At 48.7% G+C, this 24658-nt stretch overlaps 1 protein-coding gene across 3 annotated transcripts in view; it reads right to left on the reverse strand.

Annotated features, from left to right (window-relative positions):
* Positions 1 to 24658, reverse strand: part of RFC1 (replication factor C subunit 1) — a 136470-nt gene that overhangs the window by 62080 nt on the left and 49732 nt on the right. For all 3 annotated transcript variants that reach the window (XM_078775848.1, XM_078775849.1, XM_078775850.1), the window contains one exon: positions 2276 to 2339. In XM_078775848.1, coding sequence (XP_078631974.1) covers positions 2276 to 2339 — 64 coding nt within the window. The remainder of the gene's footprint in view (positions 1 to 2275; positions 2340 to 24658) is intronic.

Raw genomic sequence — 24658 nt, forward strand, 5'->3', positions numbered from 1 at the left:
GGTAAAAGAAAAGGCAAGAAAGGGTTTAGGGATAGGTAAAATAATCAGATTGATAGAGAGACACTGAGGATGATTGCACTGTACAAACCAATATAATATCTTGGTTGGATAAGTGTCCACCCCCCTGAGTTAATACTTGGTGAAAGCAACTTTGACAGCAATTACAGCTGTGTGTCTGTTGGGATAGGTCTCTACTAACTTTGCACACCTTGATTGGGCAATATTTGCCCATTCTTCTGTACAAAACTGTTCAAGCTCAGTGAAGATGTGTGGGGAGCGTTGAGGGACGGCATTCTTCATATTTGCCAAATATTTTCGATTGGATTTAGGTCAGGGCTCGAACTGGGCCACTCAAGGACATTTATCCTTTTGTTCCTTAGCCAATGCAGTGTAGCTTTGGCTGTGTGTTTCGGGTCGTTGTAATGCTGAAGGTGAACTTCCGTCCCAATTTCAGCTTTTTTGCGGAGGGATTTTTCTGTATTTTGAACCACCCAGTTTCCCTTCTGTCCTGACAAGTGCCCATATGGACCTAGTTAGTATAATTACTTATAATCATACTACAGTGTTTATAATTACACCATGTGCGCAAAGTGAAAAGCATGGTTAAGCAATTGATTCACTTTGTCTTTCTGTCTACAGACATCATTTTATGATCGTGAAACAACTTAATTTCAATTTAATTTTATATTTTGAATCCTGTAAAACACGACTCAGAACACGGACCTACAGTTTAGCAGTACTTTGGCTCTGAAATTGGCAAAATATACGGATCACATATGCACACAGAGTAAGACAATTTTCTTAGTTTGTCTGTCTATCTAGCAGTTAAATAAAATTGAAAATCATTCCAAACAGGAAGCTTCCTGTTTTTAAAGATCGTCATAAAGGACACAAACAACAGGCAAGAATAACGAATGTAACATGTTAAATAAGATGGTAAGACAGTGAGGGCATCAATTGCAGTAAATTTCCCAAAAAAAGTTTGTTTTGTTCGAGAAGTGTCTATTTGAGTGTTTGTTTGACGTGTATGCATTCTTAAACCGCTGGACAGAACGAGTTGAAAACTGAGGGTTGTACTCGAGGTGTGCACAGAAAGGTGTTAGGTTAGGTGGTTAAAAAATTAATTGTACCATGGTTAAAGTTGGGGGAATGGATAACAATTTTATGTAAATATGTATGGCATATCTCTGCTCCTGGTGGGAACAGGTATTACAAGTCATAATGAAATTTTGACAAGACCAAATCACAAGCAACACAATCATGACACCACAATGAAAATCATAACAGGTATACAATGAATGAATATGAATGATCATTTTAAGGTGATCGATCGATAAGGCATAAAAAACGATCATGCATTTTTAAGGCCATTTTCCCTGCTATAGTGGGGGTTAGCCTTGCGGGCCCCATGACAATCATGGTTCCCTGTTTGAGGCAATGTTTTTATGGCCGGATGCCCTTCCTGACGCCAACCCTTGGTCACGCTCTTATGATGCGCAGGGATACGGTGTACCTATACTAAACCGGGGTACACACCACGATCATTCATCCCAGCAAGCTGGTACTCAATTTGCCGACCTCGGAAGGATGACAGGCTGAGTCAAACCCTCTGGCGTTAATTCAGCGATCGACCAGGATTCGAACCCAGGATCCTAGGATCCCAAGCCGGCACCCTAACCGTTAAGCCAACACCAGGCTAACAGGTATACCTTTAGAGGCCATTTCTTTTCCCCGCAAGCGGGCGTTGGCCTTTTTCGGGGACCGTGGTTGTTGTTGTTTTTCGGTCCCCTTTTTGAAGCAATGTTTTACGGCCGGATGCCCTTCCTGCCGCCAACCCTTTTTGTCGCCTTTTACGACAAGCAGGGAATTACCAGTGAACTGGTTCTCAATTTGCCGACCTCGGAAGGATGACAGGCTGAGTCAACCCCCCTGGCGTTAATTCAGTGATCGACCGGGATTCGAACCCAGGATCCTAGGATCCTAAGCTGGCACCCGAGCCGCTGGCACCCGAGCCGCTAGCCCAACAGGTATACAATAATGAATGAAAATCATTCTTCCCTTTGGCATAAGAGATTGTGGATTTATTGCTTAGGGAGTATGAAGCAAATAGCAGTTAGCAGGTGATCAATGCTAATGCAGGTGATCAAGCAAAAATGCAGGCGATCAATGCTAATGGTTGCTGCAAAGCTCCTGCTGTAAAGTAGTGAATGAAACAGAGATTTGAAGACGTCATCCAGTCACCCAAAGGAGTGAAAGGAAACCTCTGATGAATCACCTCTATAGTGAAGATGCTTCTTTGGCTGGCCAACAGGGACTTCATTCTTTTTTTCTACCCGGGCCTGGAATTCAAGACAACACAGGAAGAATATCATCACATCCATCAAAGTACAATCCACCACCCTCCAAATCCCATGTGTGTATATATATATATATATTGTTACAGACACGACTTTGATGTTATGGTGGGCCGAGCGGAATGGCCGCCGTGTCCGCACAAGTTACCCGATTATACTCGAACCTTGGCCGAGCCGCGCTACGCTAGATCAATGAAGGAAAAGGACACAACGGCTGGGATTAAAATGACACGACACCAGGGATACGGTTCTCAAGACCTCCGGAGGAGGTTATAATATGGCGGAAGGTTAGATTACAGGAATGAGAGGGACAGCATAGAAAGATAGGCACTTAGACACACTTATCTTATTCCCGACAGACCACAGATAAACAGGACAAAACTGACTCACACGGGGATTGATGGCAAGGAAAGCGGGCAGTCGATGGCTCAAGGTGCACTCTTGGCTCAAGGACAGAATCGACCCGGTCCGGTCCAAAGATGCGGGGAGGTATCGTCGCGTTGGGGGTGGCGTCCATTGCTCTCCGTAGTTCAGGCGCATCTGACTTCACATCCGGTAAGTCGCTGCGTATCTCCGGCGGGGAGTGACACGCCCTCGGCTCGTTAGCTCCGCCCCAGATGGAATCGGCCCGTTGCTTCTCATTGGGTGCGGGGGGTTACCGGCTCCGCCCTTGACGAGGGGCCGACAGGCAGCCCCTTCGTGGTAACCCCGTCGGCGCACATGGGTAATGGCGGCTAACCGAGCCGGAGTGAGGACGCACACTCCCCGCGCGCGCCGTTGTTGTAGTTGTTGTAGTTGTTGTTGTAGTTGTTGTTTGGGGAAGAAGATGGGAGGAGGTATGGGAAGGTCCTAAACTCACTACTGGTGCCATATAATCACATTCTGGTGCAACGAAGAGTCAGAATTAATGGAAACGAGTCCTTAACTGACATAGACTAAGAATAACTAGCAAGATGTCCGAAAGTTGTCTACGTGAGATGCGGTGGACCTGGGCACGACATTTAATGGGGGAAAAAGGGGAAGGTCGGTTCTACAGAGTGTTATTTACAGGCAATGGGACTAGGGAATGGGGGATTGGGGATAGTTGGGGAGTATTGGGGAAATAGGGGAATATTTACAAGCGGATGTGGATAGAGGCCAAATCCCATATCCGCAACATTGCACCCTTCTCTACCCTTGGGGCGTCCCGACCCGATAAATTTTTACCTACTTTAGTGTGGCACTCAGATGTAGTTCCCTCTACTATTAACTCTACCCTGAGTGCGACAGTTTTACAGATGTTCACAAATGAGTAAATATGTCCCCCTGCGACGTTGCACCCTTCTCCTCACAGAAACACACCCACAGGATAACCGAATCGCGGAAAGAATTCTCAAACTAAACATACAGCCGGTAGGGAGCATTATTTACACAAGACTACGCTGATATTTACACTACGATCCAGGACCTGTTTTTGGAGGAACACATGCAGATGTTATGCATAGAGAGAGCACGCATGCCAGCATCGATACACCAACCCACGAGTGCTCTGTGGCCTTACGGCCTTTAATAATGTGCAGAGCACCCCTTCCAAGCACCAAAAGCACCACCCCATCACACAGTCAGCACCATCCGGTGCACCAATAAAATGTTTAATGATCATGGTGTGGTGTCGCAGCCGGCCGATGTTCTGCCGCTGGTCTTGCCTTCGTGTGGTGCACTTGGCCTTCTTACTGCTTTCAAAAATAAAGAAAGGCGCCAACCGCGTCCATTTCTTTATTGTGGCCGTCAGGGGGCCAACTATTAGTGGTTCACCTGTATGGCATAGGTGCCACGTTGACCCATAGGTCCATCCACGGGTGGTGCTTGGCCGCAAACGAACTGCGGTCCATTGTGGGTGGCCACCAAAATTGCGGTCCATATGGTGTATCGATCCAGGCAGCAAGCAGCGAAAGTGCAGGCCCACAACTGCGGAGCCAGCACCTCTCTCTCCTCTCTCTCTGCCCCAAAGCCAGATCCTCGGAGGTGGGAGACAAAAGAAGCAGACAAGTGAGTAAGGTGGTAAGGGCGCAAAAGTGCACGCAATGTAAGGTAATGCACACTGGGGGCACATGGGAACCAGGTGAGACAGGTACGTTCCTACCGTACGCCCCCCCCCCCACCAGGTAACCTACATGGCCCCTCCCTTACCCCTTACTGTATCCACAAAACACAACACTACCCATAAACATCTACTTTACAAATCAACAAACGTCCCCACTGTCTTCCCCGTTCCTCCCATAAACCAAATTCGTCTTCTCTCCCTCCTAACCAATCAAATTTGCCATTTTCAACTCTCATCAAAATTTGCCATCTCCAATTCATCATCAGTCCCTCCTAAGGAGGGAGAGATGGAATCACCCCAATGTCTCATCCACGTCGCGATGCGTCTCACAAATCCTCACAGCAATCCTTCTTCCTGCAACACAAACAAAGAAAACACAGGTGTGGAGTCATCATCACCACAGGTAAGTGGCTGCGTATGGTGCGACAGGTTCATCAATCCTACCTATTTCCTAAATGACTTTAACAACTTTACATTACCCGGGGTCTTTCTCTTGCCAAACCATTGGCCCTCTTACACTACGGGTTCTAAAAACCAATTCCCATTGGCCAAACTGTGGTGCTTTTCAATTTGGGGTCTCACTCCCCCGATTCATCTCCCGGTGCCCTCGCACAATTTCTGGGCCGCGACGTGTACCTCTCCCAGCGGGTCTACCCACCTGCACACCTCCACCACTGCAGTTGCCTCCGAGCTTACCTGCTCCTTACCCTAACCTAACTACCTGGGGAAGGCCCTCTGGCGCTCTCCCCACTCGGTGCCCTCTCTGGCACTGGGCTGCCCGATCCACACCCGGGATCCTCAGGCACCCACTGACACTAACGGCTCCCAGAGCCCACCTGCGGCCTCACCTGGCCGACATCCTCACAGTGGTGGAGTGCCCAACCAACTACACGCACTAACAGGCTACACGCCCAGCCATTTCCACAACACTAATGCACCCGTCCACAATACCATTCTGTCACCCGCACCACAGATGCCAATATCCAACCACAATTTACCTATACCCTCTACCTAACACTTACACTACCCGCCCCGGGTACTCGTGAAAGGGGTCCACTCTTCCCCCATCCACACCTTCGCACCATGCACACCACTCCGTACCACTTACTCCAACTCTCTCCACACACCTGTACCTGCACACCTGTGCTCTCACTCTTGGTGCCACCGGCACCCTTCTCTCCCCAAGCGCATTCGCGCTGATCCACAACACTCATTACTCACACACTGCTCCACACACCTGTCCAGTTGCACACCTGTGCAATCACACCTGTTCAATTTTCACACACACGGCATCATCTCAGCTAACTACTCCCCTCTGAAACTTGCGCTTCCCAGTCGTCCCTTTAAACTATTGCGCTCCCACGTCATTATCATCCACACTAAACTACCTGCGTCCCCACTACAGGTATCAGTCACTAACTAAACTTAACGTTACCTACGGTCATCTTCGCTAGATCCCTATCAATATCCTAACCCACCCGGGCTAGTTTTCACTGCCATACACCCCATAAGCTATTGCGCATTTGCCCCACCTCATGGGAAGGGTGGCAGGGATGCCACCCTTACCCACTGGGCCCATCGCTCACTACCAATTTTGCACATCAAATTTCAACAAATTAAAATTTTGCCAATCACTACCCATCATCTGCCAATCACTACTGCCAATCCCTTGCCAATCATCAAATTTTGTTTTTCTCTAATTTTGGGTCCAAAACACTAACCTCATCACCCAGTCTACTCACCAATGCCTCTCGGTGCGCCAATTCCTGTCCAAAGCCCGGCTTCGTACAGCCAAGCCATGAATGCGGGTTGTTTGGTGCCAGCGGCTGGATACGTCCCGCATTCGGTGCAGGGAAGGAGGTTTACCCGGGCCGAGATCCCACGCACCATCTCGGCACGGAGCCATCCCATGGCTCGATCTCGACCTGCCGGAATGCCTCAACAAAAGGTGGTCGCCATGACGACCCTTTCTATCGGGCTGCCCGCTCCGCCTAGTGGAGCACGGACGCGGCCGTTCAAAGCGAGGCCCAGCACGCACCGAGGGCCCGATTCGGCTAAAAGTCGCTCTAACCTCTAAACCGGTTACCGTCGATGCTTCACCTGGACGCTTACACCCCGCAGCCCGTTCCTTGCTCACACATCCAGCCGTTTCCATGCTCCTCGTACCTTTCCTTACACACCCAGGTACACCCATTCCACTCACGGCCTTGGTCACACACCTGACCACCGAACACTTTGGCACACATTCGTTGGTCGCACACCTCACCAACACACCTCTTCGCGCCCCTTCCTCGGTCACCTCCTCTGTGACAATCACAGGTGTGCCCACACCCGCACACCCAACCACGTGCCTCACCACCAATTCCAGCGTGCATTCCCACTCACGCTCTACCATTCCAGGTGTGCATCCTTCCATCCCAGGTGTACATCCTCGCTCACCTGTCACAACCAACTCACTCTCCTTGTCACTTTCACTACTCTCACCTCCATTCTTGACAGCGCACTCACCCTTACTCTTGACAGCGCACTCTTTCCTCATGCACCTGTCCGTCACACACCTTTCTCGCGCACACTCTCCCGTTACACCCTCTGTAACACTCACCACAGGTGCGCATTCTTCCTTGCCTTTGACAGCGCACTCTTTCCCCATGCACCTGTCCGTCACACACCTTTCTCGCAGGCTACCTTGCGCACACTCTCCCGTCACACCCTCTGTAACACTTACCACACCACGCTTCCATGTGCTCCCTCGCACACGTGCTACGACCGACTCACTCTCGCCAGCACCCTCACTTCTTGGCACACACTTTTTCCTCACACACCCCAGAGTCGGACTTTCTCGCACACCTCCTTTTTCGCACACCAGACCTGTCGCACACTTCACCAACGGCCTCTCACGAACACCCGGGTCCATCTCGACCCCCAAGCTTCTTAAATCACCTGGCGCATCATACGCACGACCATATTGGTCACCACTTACACCGGGTCCTCTTCCTCTTCGCTTCTCCTCCATCACCTGCGAATCCCTCATCCGGTTAATGAGCGCATCATCACGATCCGAACACAGACTTCGGACCAATTCTTTTATCTCCTCTTTTATCTCTTTCTTATCCCCTCTCCGTCGCTTCTTAATTTCGCTCATCCCTTCTTCCACTTCTTCTAATTTCTGCTTCACCTCTTTTATTCCCCGGTACGTCTCCTCAAGCTCGTCCTCCAAGGCTACCTTGACCGTTTCCATGTGCGTCCTCACCTGCCGGTCCTTCGTCTCCATTACCTCTATCACCTCGTCCAACCTCGTTGTCAGTCCCTCACGTACCATCTGACATTCCCTCTTCGTCGCTACCAAGTCGTTTTTTAGGTCATTTTGTGTCGCTTTTAACCCTCCTATTACCGCTGTGTTCTTCTTTACCTGGTCCGTTAGTTCTTTTTGTCCCTCTGTCAGTTGTTCTACTTCCTGCGTCAGGTCCTCTATGCCCCCTTGTAACTTTACAGTCCCCTTTTCACCTCCTTCTCCATGTGCTCCTTACAGTGCCTCACCTCCTCGCGCACTCCTCCGACCTCCTCACTCACTCCTCTTCTGATCTCCTCTCCCATCACTTGCATCTCCTGCCCAGATGCCACCCTCATCTGCTCCATTTCCTCCCTGTGAGCATCCAGTTTGGTTTCTACCCCCATTCTGACCCCCTCTATCTGCTGCCCCATTTGTTTAACTTCCCTTTCCGCTTGGTCCCTCATGTCCCTCAATTTGCCTTCCATACTGTTTTCTAACCCCTCTAACCCCTTTTTCATCCCTTCCATTTGATTCTCCTGAACGGCCATTCTGTTTTCTACCCCCATTAACCCCTCCTGTATTTCCCCTAATCTATTGTCTAATCCCTCTATTCTACTCCCTAACCCATGTTTCACCCCTTCTATCCCATTGTCTAACCCCTCTAATTTCTTGTCTAATCCCTCACCGGTACCCCTCGCTTCGTCCCTCATTACCCCCATTTGGTTTCCCATTACCCCCAATTGGCCCTCCAATCGCTCACTCTGAGCCATTTCCTCCCTCATTTGCTCGCTATTCTGGGCCATAAGGGCCTTCATTTGTATGAAAAAAAAGGTCCAAATTTACCAGCGGCGCTACCACGGTCGCGGGCGTGGGCGCCGTGGCCATGTGCGAGGCGCTATTTCGCGCGTCTGCTACCCTCGCTGCTTCGCTCTCCTCACGTTCCTCAATTTGGTCCTGGATCGACCCTGCCTCACTCCCTACTACCGGAACCCAGCCGTCTTGGTCTGCCATAGCGCGACTTTCAAAATTCGGGTTTTTATATTTTGTAAAACACAATCAAATTTCGTTGTTATAATTTCGAGCGCGTAAAACGCGCTCCGGATCGAATTCTACTTCCCAACACCAAAATGTTACCCTAATGGTACACTTGGTGTTCCAAAATTTGGGCTAAATGAATTTAGTCCCAGGTCCGAATCCGACACTCCTGACACCAATTGTTACAGACACGACTTTGATGTTATGGTGGGCCGAGCGGAATGGCCGCCGTGTCCGCACAAGTTACCCGATTATACTCGAACCTTGGCCGAGCCGTGCTACGCTAGATCAATGAAGGAAAAGGACACAACGGCTGGGATTAAAATGACACGACACCAGGGATACGGTTCTCAAGACCTCCGGAGGAGGTTATAATATGGCGGAAGGTTAGATTACAGGAATGAGAGGGACAGCATAGAAAGATAGGCACTTAGACACACTTATCTTATTCCCGACAGACCACAGATAAACAGGACAAAACTGACTCACACGGGGATTGATGGCAAGGAAAGCGGGCAGTCGATGGCTCAAGGTGCACTCTTGGCTCAAGGACAGAATCGACCCGGTCCGGTCCAAAGATGCGGGGAGGTATCGTCGCGCTGGGGGTGGCGTCCTTTGCTCTCCGTAGTTCAGGCGCATCTGACTTCACATCCGGTAAGTCGCTGCGTATCTCCAGCGGGGAGTGACACGCCCTCGGCTCGTTAGCTCCGCCCCAGATGGAATCGGCCCGTTGCTTCTCATTGGGTGCGGGGGGTTACCGGCTCCGCCCTTGACGAGGGGCCGACAGGCAGCCCCTTCGTGGTAACCCCGTCGGCGCACATGGGTAATGGCGGCTAACCGAGCCGGAGTGAGGACGCACACTCCCCGCGCGCGCCGTTGTTGTAGTTGTTGTAGTTGTTGTTGTAGTTGTTGTTTGGGGAAGAAGATGGGAGGAGGTATGGGAAGGTCCTAAACTCACTACTGGTGCCATATAATCACATTCTGGTGCAACGAAGAGTCAGAATTAATGGAAACGAGTCCTTAACTGACATAGACTAAGAATAACTAGCAAGATGTCCGAAAGTTGTCTACGTGAGATGCGGTGGACCTGGGCACGACATTTAATGGGGGAAAAAGGGGAAGGTCGGTTCTACAGAGTGTTATTTACAGGCAATGGGACTAGGGAATGGGGGATTGGGGATAGTTGGGGAGTATTGGGGAAATAGGGGAATATTTACAAGCGGATATGGATAGAGACCAAATCCCATATCCGCAACAATATATAAATATATATATATATATATATATATATATATATATATATACACGTACAACAACACAACATGCATTTTAAGGCCATTTTCCCTGCTAGAGCGGGGGTTAGCCTTGCGGTCCCCATGACAATCTTCTCCATTTTGCCCTATTTTCTGCATCTCTCCTTGTTAACCCCTTTGCCCGCATTTCTTCTTCCACCATCTTTAGCCAAGTCTTTTTCGGTCTTCCCCGTCCTCTACTTCCTTCAACATTCATTTCCATCACTCTTCTCAACCAGTCACTTTCATCCTTCCTCAACACATGACCAAACCATCTCAACCTGTTCCTCTTCACAGCATCAATCACAGGCTCTATTCCCATCATCTTTCGCAATTCATCATTTGTCTTCCTCTCTCTCAACGATACTCCGCACATCCACCGAACCATTCGCATTTCCACCCTTTCCAGCCTTCGTTGCTGCTCTACATTCATGACCCATGTCTCGCTCCCATAAATCATAACACTTCTCACACATGCAGCATACATCTTTCCCTTCAGCTTCAATGACACTCCCATCCTCATCAGCACGCCACTCAGTTCCCGAAACTTCTTCTATGCACATCTCACTCTTGCAACCGTTGCCGAGCCTGATCCACCTTCTCCATTCAGCATGTCTCCGAGGTAGCAAAATGTTTTCACACCTTCCAGCTTCACGCCGTCTCCAAGATCCAACTCAACATTTCCTCCATCTGCAGCTCCCTCTGTGCACACCTTACACTTGAATGTAGCTGCCACACTGGTTAATGACCCTCTCAGACCGCTACATTTTTGATGAACCCACTCAGCGCACATTGTACATTGAATGGAGTTCACTCCGACACCCTTCCTGCACACAGCACATGGCCACTTCTCAGTTCTTTCCACGTCACCACATGCTTTAGCACTTGCCATCACCTTCGTCTTTCCTATATTCACCTTCAGACCTTTTGTCTCCATCCATTCCTTCCACTTGTTCATCTTTTCCTTCAGTCCATCCATACTTTCCGCAATCAACACCAGATCATTTGCAAACAACAACTCCCACGGTAAACCCTCCTTTACGTTCTGAGCCAGCACCTCCATCACAGCTACAAATAGTAGTGGAGTTAGTACCGACCCCTGGTGCACTCCCACCTTCACCTCAAACTCACCACTGTTCCCGTCCTTCGTCCTTACAGCTGTGCGCGCTCTTTTGTACATTGCCCTCACTACTCTGATCAACCATTCCTCCACTTCTAACTTCCTCAATGCCCATGCCAATACTTTGCGTGGAACCCTATCGAATGCTTTCTCCAGATCAACAAACCCAAGAAACAACTTCTTCCTCTTCTCCATGTACTTCTCCTGCAACTGCCTCACAATGAAAAGCGCGTCTGTCGTTCCTCTTCCTGGCATGAATCCAAACTGCATTTCGTCGATCTTCACCTTCTTCCTTATCCTCCTCTCCAACACCCTTTCCAATACCTTCATTCCATGCTCCAATAACTTTATCGCTCGGTACGAGCCACACTCCAGAGGGTCACCTTTCCCCTTGTATAGAGTAGAGGGACGAGGGTACTCAGTTCCCAATCCACTGGAATGCGGCCTTCTTTCACGACCAGATTACAGATCTCTGTCATTCTCTTCACACCCCAACATCCTGCTGCCTTCAACATATCTCCCACAACTCCCGTCAGCCCTCCCGCTTTTCTACTCTTCATTGCTTTTATCGCTTTACCCTGGTGTTGGGCTAGCGGCTAGGGTGCCGGCTTAGGATCCTAGGATCCTGGGTTCGAATCCCAGTCAATCGCTGAATTAACGCCAGGGGGGTTGACTCAGCCTGTCATCCTTCCGAGGTCGGCAAATCGAGTACCAGTTCACTGGTAATTCCCTGCTTGTCGTTGAAGGCGGCAAAAAGGGTTGGCGTCAGGAAGGGCATCCGGCCGTAAAACATTGCTTCAAAAAGGGGACCGAAAAACAATAACAACCACAGTTCCCGAAAAAGGCCAACCCCCTCTTGCGGGGAAAAATGGCCTCTAAAGGTGTTTTTTTTTTTTTTTATTGCTTTTATCGCTTCCTCAACTTCCTTCTCAGTTATCTTCTCTGCCAGTCCTAAAACTGGGTTACTCTCTATGTTGCCATCCCATTCATTCTCTGTATTCAACAGCATTGCCATATATCCTTTCCATCTTCCTTTAATTCCATCTGGGTCCACAACGATTTGTCCCACTTCATCCTTCAAGCAACTCACCCCCATCACATCACACCTCTCTTTTGCTATCTGCTTTGCAATCCTGAGTACCGCTCTCTGACCCTCTTCCGAATCCAAGCGTTCTCCGAACATTTTCCTAAATGCCTCCTGCGCCTTTGCTACCTCTTTCTTTGCAGCCTTCTTGGCTGCCTTATAACTTTCATGCTCTGCGTTTTCTGCTCCCAAAACCCTTCGCCTTCTGCCACTCCTTTAACTTCTTCCTCTTCTCGTCAATCCTCTTTCCAACTTCATCATCCCACCACCATGTTTCCGAGTGCGTCGGTGGTCCTTTTGTCCATCCACATACCTCACCAAGGGCTTCCAACAGACTATCTTTCATTGACATCCAACCACGTTCAAGCTCAACCACATCATCCTCTACCCTACTCAGCCTCTCTTTTAATGCCTCCCTTACTGTAACCTCTTTCAACCTCCACACCTTCATTCTCGGTTGGTATGTGGATGTGCATATTGTTACGGTTTTTAGAACCTTCACTTTATCAAATTTAGTATTAAAATCCCTAATAACCCCCCGTGTACATTTCCCCTTAATTGGCTGTTAATTGAAATAAGTGCACCTTAGCTAGTCCATGTACAAGCACGTAGCCAATCATAGAACCTCTCTATAGTTATTTCATTAGTGTGTGTTTCAGATAAGGCTGTGTGTCCAATAGTCGATCTTACGTTGCACCAAAATCAAATAAGATAGATCCCCTTTCGATGGCCCCAGAACCTCCATTGCCAACTGCATTGCCTCCATTACCAACTGCATTCGCCGGCATTGTGCTCTAACTCGGGGAAGAAGGGCATGGCCCGCCCATCGTCATCAAGAGGAGGAGTCAGCCAGCCCCGATCAACCAACCAAGAATGAGTGGGTTTGGCTTGAGAGGGCGGAGAGAGAACGATCAAGCAGTTTCGCGAACGTTCCAGGGTGTGGCGCTATATAACCCGTTGCGCGGAGCCCCCACCAGAGTTCAGCAGGAGGTTCTGAGTTCTGAGGGAGGTGCACTGGACGAGACGAGTGAGGAGAGTCCCGAGGGAGAGAAGCCGCACAAGTGTTCCGTGTGTTTGAAGGTCTTCATTGTTCTTCAACTTTAAATAGACACTGACTAATTCACACGGGAGAGAAACCATACAAGAGTTCCGTGGGTGTTGAAGGAGCTTCGAAGACGCAGGAGGCGGAGACGCGCAGAGGATCCGGAGTGTGCTCGCCGTACCAACCAACACCGACGGCAACTGCCGGAACCAACCTCCAACGAACAAGGGCGTGCACGCGAACCTCGACGTCGTGCCGCGATCCTCGGACCTCCCTGCTGCCGTTCTGCACGAACCTGAACCTTCTCCCCGTCATTCCTGCCTTCAAGTTCCCCATTCGTGTGAGTCTGCCCGTGGTCTGTCCCTTTGTGTTGTCTTGGGTATAAGTTAAGCCTGTGTAGATAAGCTTGCTCTGTGTCCTTCTGCTCCTTCCATTTTCCGTATATTACTTTGATTTCTTTTCTTCTCTTTGATTGTGGTTTGTGTAAATAATTAATAAATACCTGTTCCTCCATTCTTTGATTTCTTCTTTCTCATCCGATCGTTTTAGAGATTTCGCCATTGAGTTCCTGTGGTGCGATTTCGGCCAAAGCTCCGCAATCGGGTTAGTCTTTGTTAATGGCTCGAACTTCGGACTGCTAACCCGCTCGGCAAATACCATCTTGTCCGTGGTTTCGAGCGGAGTTACCCACCTGCCTTGTGGAGGGATTGGCGGAGGTGTACGGGAATCCCTTGACCAATCACCGCGGCCAATCCCACCCCACAGGGGAGCGGGGTAGCTTCAGGATCGGAGACGGCCAGTGCAAATAGAAGGGGGATTAACCCCCCCCCCCCTTGCTAAGGGGAGCGCCGTCCCCGTTTCCGTAACAATTGGTGTCGAGGAGTTGGGATTTGGACCCGAACCAAATTTTTAAGAACATCAAAAAATTTGGTCAAAATTTGGAGCGGCCGAAATTTCGTGTAAAACATCTAAATTAAATCGTGCCATGGATGATCAAGGTGACCGGATGCCGGTAGGGGAGTTAGAGGAGGGTTTAGAGTCGACCCAGGACCCCAGGGAGGCAGTGGGAATCATGGAGGAGGAGCGCAATACGCATTGGGTAGCGGAGATTTCAGGTGCACAAAATGGCGGCGCCGCAGTAGCCGCGCCCGCAGCGCAAGTGGGAGGGATTGACATGCAGGCCCTCATTGCGCAGCTGCAGGCAGCCCTACAAATGAGTATGGGAAGCCAAATTGAGCGATTGGGAGGCCAAATTGGAGCAATGGGAGGCCAAATTGGAGCAATGGGAGGCCAAATTGGAGCAATGAGGGACAAAGCAAGGGGTACCAGCGACCAAATTGGGAAGTTAGACAGCATATTGGAGGGTTTAGACAACACATTTGAGGGTTTAGACAACAAATGTGATGGATTAAACAGCAAATTGGGAGGAGTAGGAAACAGGTTATGAAGCAAATTGGAGGGATTCAGAAGCAGATTAGGGGACAAACTGGGGGGCATAATTGGCCAAGCCAAAGAAATTAATGAGGGGTTGGCGAGGGGGCAAGCCGCATATGAGATAAGGGAAGCCGAGAGGGAGGTTAACCGCAGGTTGAGCGAAGAGGTTGCGGGGGTGCACGACGAGGTAACGCGGATTGAGAAGCGCGGGTTGAGCGAGGTGGAGCAAAGCGTAGCCGGGTGAACCGGGGTAGAAATCGCAACCCGGGGTATGGGGAAGCCGGCGACCGCTGAGGTGGAAGGGGGAATTTTAATAAAGCCAGCGGCCGTCGAGGTGAACAAAGAAAAATAAATAATGGGTATGTTGAAAGTGAAAAGACGATGGAGGTAGCCCAGGATTTGAAGGGAGAGGTGGATAATGTACAAAGTCTGAGTTCACATCCTGATGCCGTACTTGCTAATCCTTATAAAGATTTGCAGGTGCGCGTGGAGAGGAGGATCCCAAAGGTGAGTAAGGTGGTATATGGTGCGAAGAGGTTTTGCAGAAGGATGTTCGGCGCGCAAAAAAATTTTCGTGCGCTTGGGGTCCCAGCGTACCGCGGGCGTTTGTGGGAGGTCCGTTGGGCGCTGTGTGAGAGAAAATGGCATGCGTGTAAGGAAAAAGTGTGCATCGGAGAGTGAATGTGTCACAGAGTGTGGAAGTGAGAATGAATGCGACACAGAGAGTGAGAGCTTTATGGAGTGTACGTGCGAGGGTGAGAGTGAGTTGGTGGTGGAGCGGGTGCGAGAATGCACACTTGGAATGGTTGAACGTGTGCGAGAGTGTACACCTGAGTTAGTGGTGGCGCATGTGCGGGAGGGCGCACCGCAGCGCGTGATCGGGTGTGCAAAAGAGTGCACACCCATGGTTGTCACAGAGGATGTGACCGAGGAGTGGGCGCGAGGAGGTATGTTAAGGAAGTGTGCGAACGATGAGTGTGTGCAAGAAGGTGCGCGAGAGGTGTGGTGTGTTATAAGGAGTGCGGTGGTGGAATGGACGGAGTGTGTGGGATGCACAGGAGGCGCCGGGTTTTGTGAGTGTGAAAGGGGTCGCGTATGCGTGCGAGCCTGCAAGTGAAGCATCGACGTGGACCGGGGCAGCGTTTAGGGCGACGGATAGCCGACGCGAGCACTCAGTGCGTGGTGCGCTTTGTTGGATGCGAGGCTCGGCGCGGATCGGTGCTGCGTCGCTCCTCTTCGGAGCGTCGCGCACGATCCGGGCCTGGCCCCGCCCCGCACGATCGAGTCCGGGCCTTGCCGGGCAAGGCGACCGGTCCGGTTCGAGGGCAGGTAGGAGGGACCGGAGCGGTGCCCCCTTGTGGTTGCGGCGTTCCGGCTGGGCGAGATTGAGCCATCGGGCCGGAGACCGGAAGCTTCCGCGCCGAGATGGTGTGTGGAATCTCGGCCCGAGCAAACCGCCTCCCTTGAACCGAATGCCGGACGGACTCAACCCACGGTAGACCTAAACCACCCGAATTCATTGCTAGGCTTTGCGAAGCCGAGTTTTAATGATGTCATGACGTACCGAGAGGCTCAGATATAGTGGACTGATGATAATAGTGTTTGGATTCGAAATTGGGAATGGTGGTTAGGATTGGCAGAAATGATTAGCAAATTTGATGGGCAGTAATGATTGGCAAATTTGATGGGCAAGAATGATTGGCAGAAAAATTGAATGGGCAAAATTGATAGTGAGAGATAGCCGATGTGGAGCGATGGCAAATCCACCATCCCTCCCATCCCGGGCACATGAGCACTAGTTATGGGGTTTTTGGCAGTGTAAGCTCGCCGAGGGATGGTTTGGATAATTGTATAGGGACCTAGAGATGACCATAGGTAACTGTAGGGGTAAGTAGCGACATGATACCTGTAGTAGGGGACGTAGGTCGATTAGTTGGATGATAATGACGAGGGGGCGCGATAATATAAGGGGCGACTGGGAAGCGCGAGTTTCAGAAGGGAGTAGTTAGATCAGATGGTGCCGTGTGTGTTTTGAAAGTGTATTCAGTAGCGTATTGTGAAAAGTGTGAGATGATTGTGCATTGTATTGAATGAATGAAGAAGCCTGGGAGGAAGGAGGGTGCAGGAGGCAACAGGTGTGTGGGCACAGGTGTGCCAGAACAGGTGTATGGAGAATGGTTGAATGAAATGTATGGTATGGAATATATGGAGTATGGAATGGATGGTGTGGAGTGAGTATGGTGGAAACTGTGGAGTGGAGTGGTTGGTGCGAAGGGAGTGTATGGGGAGGATGGACCCCATCACGAATACCCGGGGAGGGTAGTTTAAGAGTTAGGTAGAGGGTATAGGTAAATTGTGGTTGGATATTGGCATCTGTGGTGCGTGTGGAAGAATGGTGTTTGGATGGGTGCATTAGTGACGTGGAAATGGCTGGGCGTGTGGCCTGTTAGAGGGATGGTTGGTTGAGCGCTCCGCCACTGTTAGGATGTCGGCCAGGTGAGTGGCTCTGGGAGCCGTTAGAGTTGTGGATGGGGCCCGTGGATCCGGAGGACGGACCCGGGTAGCCCTGTGCCAGAGAGGGCACCGAGGGGGTAAGTGCCAGGGAGGGCCTTCCCCAGTTAGATAGGTAGGGTGAGGAGCTAGGCAAGCTCGGGAGACAACCAGTGGCGGAGGCGCACAGGTAAGTAGACCTGTTAGGGGAGCCACACGACTCAGCCCCAAAATTGTGCAAAGGCACAGGGAGTTGAACCGGGGGAGTGAGACCCCAAATTGATGAGCACCACAGTTTGGTCAATGGGAATTGGTTTTTAGAACCCATAGTGTAAAGTGGCCAATGGTTTTGCAGGGAAAGACCCCAGGTAGTGTAAAATGTGTTAATGTCATTTAGGAAGTAGTTAGGATTGAAATCTCCTCGCACCATCTACATCCACTCACCTGAGGTGACAGAACTCCACACCATGCCATGTTTTGTTATTTTATTTTTGTGCAAATGTTTTGGAAATGTGAGACGCATCATGACGTGGGTGTGACATTGTGCTTGATGTTCCATCTCTTCCTCCTTAAGAGGGATTGATGATGAATTGGTGATGGCAAATTTAGACATTGGTATTGCAACGAATTTGGTATTAGGGGAGATATGGGGAAGACGTGATGGTTGTGACGAATTGTAAATTGTTTTATAAATATGGGGTAAGGGCAAGGGTAGAATAGGTGACAGGGGGGGGTGACGTACGTTAGGGACGAGCTTTCTCACTTCGCTCTCCGTGCGCACCTCGTTCTGCATTACATGTATTGATGTGTACCCTTGCGCCCTTGCCCTCGCTAACGCTGCCACTTTGTCTACCTTCCCCACCCATGGACCGTGCTCTCTGGGCACTGAGGGGAGCGTGCGGGAGTCCGCCATTGTGTGCCCGAATCCCCGCAACTAGCTGCCTGCATCCACGCACCACTTATGGACCACAGTACTGCGGCCAAGCACCACAATATGGACCACGGTACTGTGGCCGAACACCACTCATGGACCCCAAGTTTTGGGGCCTGGCCCCTCTGCTGGGACCGGCCAATGCGGCCAAAAGCCTTGCTTGCAGACCACGGTCAGGTGGCCCCCTTTTTGTCATACAGGTGGACCACCCATAGCTGGCCCCTGTTGGCCATAAATAAAAACAGACATGCTTTGTGCATTTTTATTTATCTTGGCAAAGAGGCAGCAAGCAAGAAGAGCAAGAGAGACAACATCTGGAAGAACGACGGATCAGCAGAGCAGGAGCAGAGCGGCGCAGTCACAAGACCATCAGTGTTTTTGTGTTTTATTATTGTGTAATGTCGCACTGGATGGTGCTGACTGCTCTTTATTGGTGCTGGTGCGTCGATGCAGTGCATGCTCTCTCCTTCCTCCCACAGGGTTTTCTCTTTTTGTTTCCCTCAAAAGAAAAATAACAGGTCCTGGGTTGCAGTTTTGTAAATAATAAAATAACGTCACTTGTAAATAATGCTCCCCACCGTTCATGTTTAGTTTGAAAATTAATTCCGCAATTCGGTTATCCTGTGGGCGTGAATCTGTTAGGTAGGGTGCAACGTAATAGTGGGACATATTTATTTGTGTTTTAAAACTGTCACACTCAGGGTCAGATCAATTGCAGAGGGAATTACACCTGAGTGTCACACTAAGTTAAAGTTTTGTCGGCCCGAGCCGTACCGTGAGGAATGAGGGTGCTGTGTTACGGTTTTTAGAACCTTCACTTTATCAAATTTAGTATTAAAATCCCTAATAACCCCCCGTGTACATTTCCCCTTAATTGGCTGTTAATTGAAATAAGTGCACCTTAGCTAGTCCATGTACAAGCACGTAGCCAATCATAGAACCTCTCTATAGTTATTTCATTAGTCTGTGTTTCAGATAAGGCTGTGTGTCCAATAGTCGATCTTACGTTGCACCAAAATCAAATAAGATAGATCCCCTTTCGATGGCCCCAGAACCTCCATTGCCAACTGCATTGCCTCCATTACCAACTGCATTCGCCGCCATTGCCATGTGCTCTAACTCGGGGAAGAAGGGCGTGGCCCGCCCATCGTCATCAAGAGGAGTCAGCCAGCCCAGATCAACCAACCAAGAATGAGTGGGTTTGGCTTGAGAGGGCGGAGAGAGAATGATCAAGCAGTTTCGCGAACGTTCCAGGGTGTGGCGCTATATAACCCGTTGCGCGGAGCCCAACCAGAGTTCGGCAGGAGGTTCTGAGATCTGAGGGAGGTGCGCTGGACGAGACGAGTGAGGAGAGTCCCGAGGGAGAGAAGCCGCACAAGTGTTCCGTGTGTTTGAAGGTCTTCGTTGTTCTTCAACTTTAAATACACAGACTAATTCACACGGGAGAGAACCCGTACAAGAGTTCCGTGGGTGTTGAAGGAGCTTCGAAGACGCAGGAGGCGGAGATGCGCAGAGGATCCGGAGCGTGCTCACCGTACCAACCAACACCGACGGCAACTGCCGGAACCAACCTCCAACGAACAAGGGCGTGCACGCGAACCTTGACGTCGTGCCGAGATCCTCGGACCTCCCTGCTGCTGTTCTGCACGAACCTGAACCTTCTCCCCGTCATTCCTGCCTTCAAGTTCCCCATTCGTGTGAGTCTGCCCGTGGTCTGTCCCTTTGTATTGTCCTGGGTATAAGTTAAGCCTGTGTAGATAAGCTTGCTCTGTGTCCTTCTGCTCCTTCCATTTTCCGTATATTACTTTGATTTCTTTTCTTCTCTTTGATTGTGGTTTGTGTAAATAATTAATAAATACCTGTTCCTCCATTCTTTGATTTCTTCTTTCTCATCCGATCGTTTTAGAGATTTCCCCATTGAGTTCCTGTGGTGCGATTTCGGCCAAAGCTCCACAATCGGGTTAGTCTTTGTTAATGGCTCGAACTTCGGACTGCTAACCCGCTCGGCAAATACCATCTTGTCCGTGGTTTCGAGCGGAGTTACCCACCTGCCTTGTGGAGGGATTGGCGGAGGTGTACGGGAATCCCTTGACCAATCACCGCGGCCAATCCCACCCCACAGGGGAGCGGGGTAGCTTCAGGATCGGAGACGGCCAGTGCAAATAGAAGGGGGATTAACCCCCCCCCCCACCCCCCTTGCTAAGGGGAGCGCCGTCCCCTTTTCCATAACAATATATATATATATATATATATATATATGTACAGTCACGTGAAAAAGTAAGTACACCCCATGTAAAGTTTTGACTTTTTCAACATATTTCAACATACAGCTATTTGATCTTCATTTCAACAATATTGATAGATAAAGGTGAAATAATATAACAAATATCATGAAACATTTACATTTTGTAGTCCATTGTATAATTTAAATAAACATAAATGCAAATTCCGCATGTGGAAAAAGTACGTACACCCCTACATTCATCACTACTTCAAATACCTAAAATTAGAATCTGGTGCACCAGCTCCGGTGCAAATGATTAGAACATCGTTAGAGAGGATCTTGGAGGAACGTGTCTTATTTAAACCTCAGATATTTAGTTTGGTTTGCTCTTTGTTGTTGAAGTGTGCGGCGTCACCATGCCAAGATCAAAAGATCTCTCTGAGGCCTTCAGAAAGAAGGTTATAGATGCCTACGAGTCTGGGAAGGGATTTAAAAAGATCTCCAAACAATTTGAAATCAATCGTTTGACTGTCTGGAAGATCATCTACAAGTGGAGAAGATTCCAAACAACTGCCAACTTGTTCAGGCCAGGCCGCCCCAGAAAGTTCAGCCCGAGAGCAGACCGCAAGATGCTGAAAGAAGTCTCAAAGAACCCCAGAATGTCATCACGGGACCTACAGGTAGCTCTTGCCACTGTTGATGTCAAAGTGCACGAGTCTACCAATAGAAAGGGGCTGCACAAATTTGATCTACATGGGAGGTGTGCCAGGAGGAAACCTTTGCTGTCCAGAAAGAACATCAGGGCAAGACTAAAGTTTGCCAATGAACACCTAGGCAAAGACCATCACTTCTGGAACAATGTGCTCTGGACAGATAAGTCAAAGGTAGAGCTATTTGGCCACAGTACCAAAAGACATGTTTGGCGAAAACCAAAAACAGCATTTGACCACAAGAACCTGATACCAACTGTAAGGCATGGTGATGGAAATATCATGGTTTGGGGCAGCTTTACTGCATCAGGGCCTGGGCAGCTCACCATCATAGAATCCACTATGTATCCTTCATTGTACCAGAGGGTGCTTGAGGATAATGTGAGGCCATATGTCGGAAAGTTGAAGCTCAACCGAAGGTGGACCTTGCAACATGACAATGACCCTAAACATACCAGTAAATCCACCAAGGAATGGCTGAAAAGAAAGAAATGGAGGGTTCTGGAATGGCCAAGTCAAAGCCCGGATCTAAATCCCATCGAGATGTTGTGGGGGGATTTGAAACGAGCTGTGCATGGAAGAAACCCCTCAAACATCGCACAGCTGAAAGAATTCTGCATGGAGTGGGCAAAATTTTCTCCCAGTCGATGTCAGAGACTGGTAGACAGTTATAAGAAACGCCTACTTGAGGTTGTTTCTGCCAAAGGGGGCAATACCACCTATTAGAGCCAAGGGTGTACTTACTTTTTCCACATGTGAAATTTGTATTTATGTTTATTTAAATTATACAATGGACTACAAATGTAAATGTTTCATGATATTTGTTATATTATATCACCTTTATCTATCAATATTGTTGAAATGAAGATCAAATAGCTGTATGTTGAAATATGTTGAAAAAGTCAAAACTTTACATGGGGTGTACTTACTTTTTCACGTGACTGTATATATATATATATATATATATATATATATATATAATATATATATACATATGTATGTCGTGAAAACAAACAAAATCGTGAAAATTTGGTATCGTGAAATGTGAAACGTAACATAACATAACAGTTAGTGCTGTACCCAAACCAAGTTCCCAAACTCAAAGTCTTACCCTTCCGAGCAGTCTGAATCAAGCCGGGTTTGGCTGTCAACTCGGAAACAAATTAGGATCTTTTCCTGGCACATGAAATTAAGTAATCAAGGTATTTTGTAAGTGTATACATTTTGTAAGAATATTAGTCAATATATATGAATCAGATGTGATAAAGAATGGGCATGTTGTTTCTCTTTGTCAGTTTCAAAGTAAAATGTTACCGTAATCGGTCACTGTAACTGTTACCTATCTAGCTATCTCTGTTCGCCGTAAGTACGGGTCTCATGGACGGAAGCTCTGGCTTAACTTTGATCGGCTGAAAATATTGTTATTGTTGTTCGTGTTCATACTGCTTTCGTGTAATTTTATATTGCTTTGACAAATATTACTATATATAATTTTGTGTACTCCTGCCATGTCCTTCCAAAGGGTTCCTGCTTTGGTAGAACAATAAATGTTTCCATTCAAACCGCTGTGTGAAGACATCATTAGCACTTCTTCAAACTCAGAAAGAAGCTTTCAAAACAGGCGACTGTGTGATTAAACAAACAAATTTCTGTTCCAAGTAAATCGATTGTTAGTTTCACAACGAAGTATATCGATGAGATGACTAATCGTGTGAACAAAGCACCACGCTATCTTTAATCAAAAGAAGAGGCTCATTCGGTACAAGAACGAAAACACTGAATAAAGTAAGAAGCAGTCAGTCTCCATGTCTTTGAATAGTGTACCAACAAGAAGAACACTGCACTGCAACTAGCAAGTTCTACTTGCAGAAACTGTTCTAAATTGATGAAGACCAAAAACTGGATTTATATTTAATGCACCTGTTGTGGCACTTTCCTTCTCTCCTGCATGCCGGGAGCTTTGGATGGGTACCAGAGCTCCAGGCATGCAGGAGAGAAGGCTGGCTCAGGATGCAAGTCTCTCTCGAGGTGCTGATCATCGTTGGCTTACTTTCTCACTGGTTTGCTTCATTACTGGCTTACAGAAGGGTGGAAGGGTGCATCTCTTATGCCAAATGCACAGAATGGAAGGCTACATCATCGTCTTCCACCCTGTGCATCAGTCACAAAGGAAAGTCCTCGTCTACAATTTTAATATTTGTACAAGTGTGATCTGTGGTTCCTAGTGTGGGTTGGGTTTTATCTATATAAATAAAACACAGTGTGTGTGTGTGTGTGTGTGTGTGTGTGTGTGTGTGTGTGTGTGTGTGTGTGTGTGTGTATTACCCATAGACTCCTAAACGGAAAGGCTCACGTACTTGATTTTTGGCATCGACATGGCCATTGGGCCTGGGAAGGATATGGCCTACCTAAAAATGACCTCCGATGACGAGATCCATATTTTTTATTCATATTTAACTTAGGACATTTCAGCGAGGAACATTATACACTGATCTCAGCCTGTGCCAGAGCAGGTCGCTGATTCGCTCAGAGCGATCACGTGATGTTCCATCCTCGCCGCCAGACTCCACGCTGCCTGCTATACTATTGATCCCTCCCTTCCCCCCCCCTCCCCTCCCCTTCCCCCCCCCCCCCCCCCCTGCCCGGCAATGTCGGGTACTTCTGGTAGTTTACTTATATTTCATCATTGTATACAACGTTTGCCTATCCCCATTTCCATCTGTGTCTGTTGATTTGAATGGTTGGTTCCGAACTGATAGTCTTGTCCACCTTTCCACCTATATTCATGATGAGCACACCCTTTAAAAGGTAGGAAAACATGTTCGAGCCATCTGCCTCCTGTGCGTGTGCAGTCCATTTCAGATTATTCGGGGACCTTGGGGAACGATAAAGAGTAACAAGCGTTACGCCTAGGTCCCCCGTCGGTGAAGTGATGTGAGTTGACAAAGTGGAAGACGCAAGGCGGCCATCTTGGATTTTGATGTGGCGACCCAACTTTCAATAGCGTTCCTCCTTATGCGTAGATACACCCACACACCAGATTAGACATTGGTACTTCACTTATTTTTCAAGGTATTTCGCTAACAAGGTTCAGACATATATATGGTGGCGGCCATCTTGGATTTTGACGTGGCGACCCAATTTTCAATAGGGTTCTTCCTTATGCGTAGATACACCCACACACCAGATTAGACGTTGGTACTTCGCTTATTTTTCAAGGTATTTCGCTCACAAGGTTCAGACATATATATGGTGGCGGCCATCCTGTATTTTGACGTGGCGACCCAATTTTCAATATCGTTCTTCTTTATGCCTAGATACACCCACACACCAGATTAGAAGTTGGTACTTCGCTTATTTTTCAAGATATTCCGCTCACAAGGTTCAGACATACATGGCGGCGGCCATCTTGGATTTTGACGTGGCGACCCAATTTTCAATAGGGTTCTTCCTTAGGCGTAGATACACCCACACACCAGATTATAAGTTGGTACTTCGCTTATTTTTCAAGATATTCCGCTCACAAGGTTCAGACATACATGGTGGTGGCCATCTTGGATTTTGACGTGGGTTGCACCCACACACCAA

This window comes from Myxine glutinosa, chromosome 4 (assembly GCF_964187855.1).
Source record: "Myxine glutinosa chromosome 4, kmMyxGlut1.1, whole genome shotgun sequence".
Lineage (NCBI taxonomy): Eukaryota > Metazoa > Chordata > Myxini > Myxiniformes > Myxinidae > Myxine > Myxine glutinosa.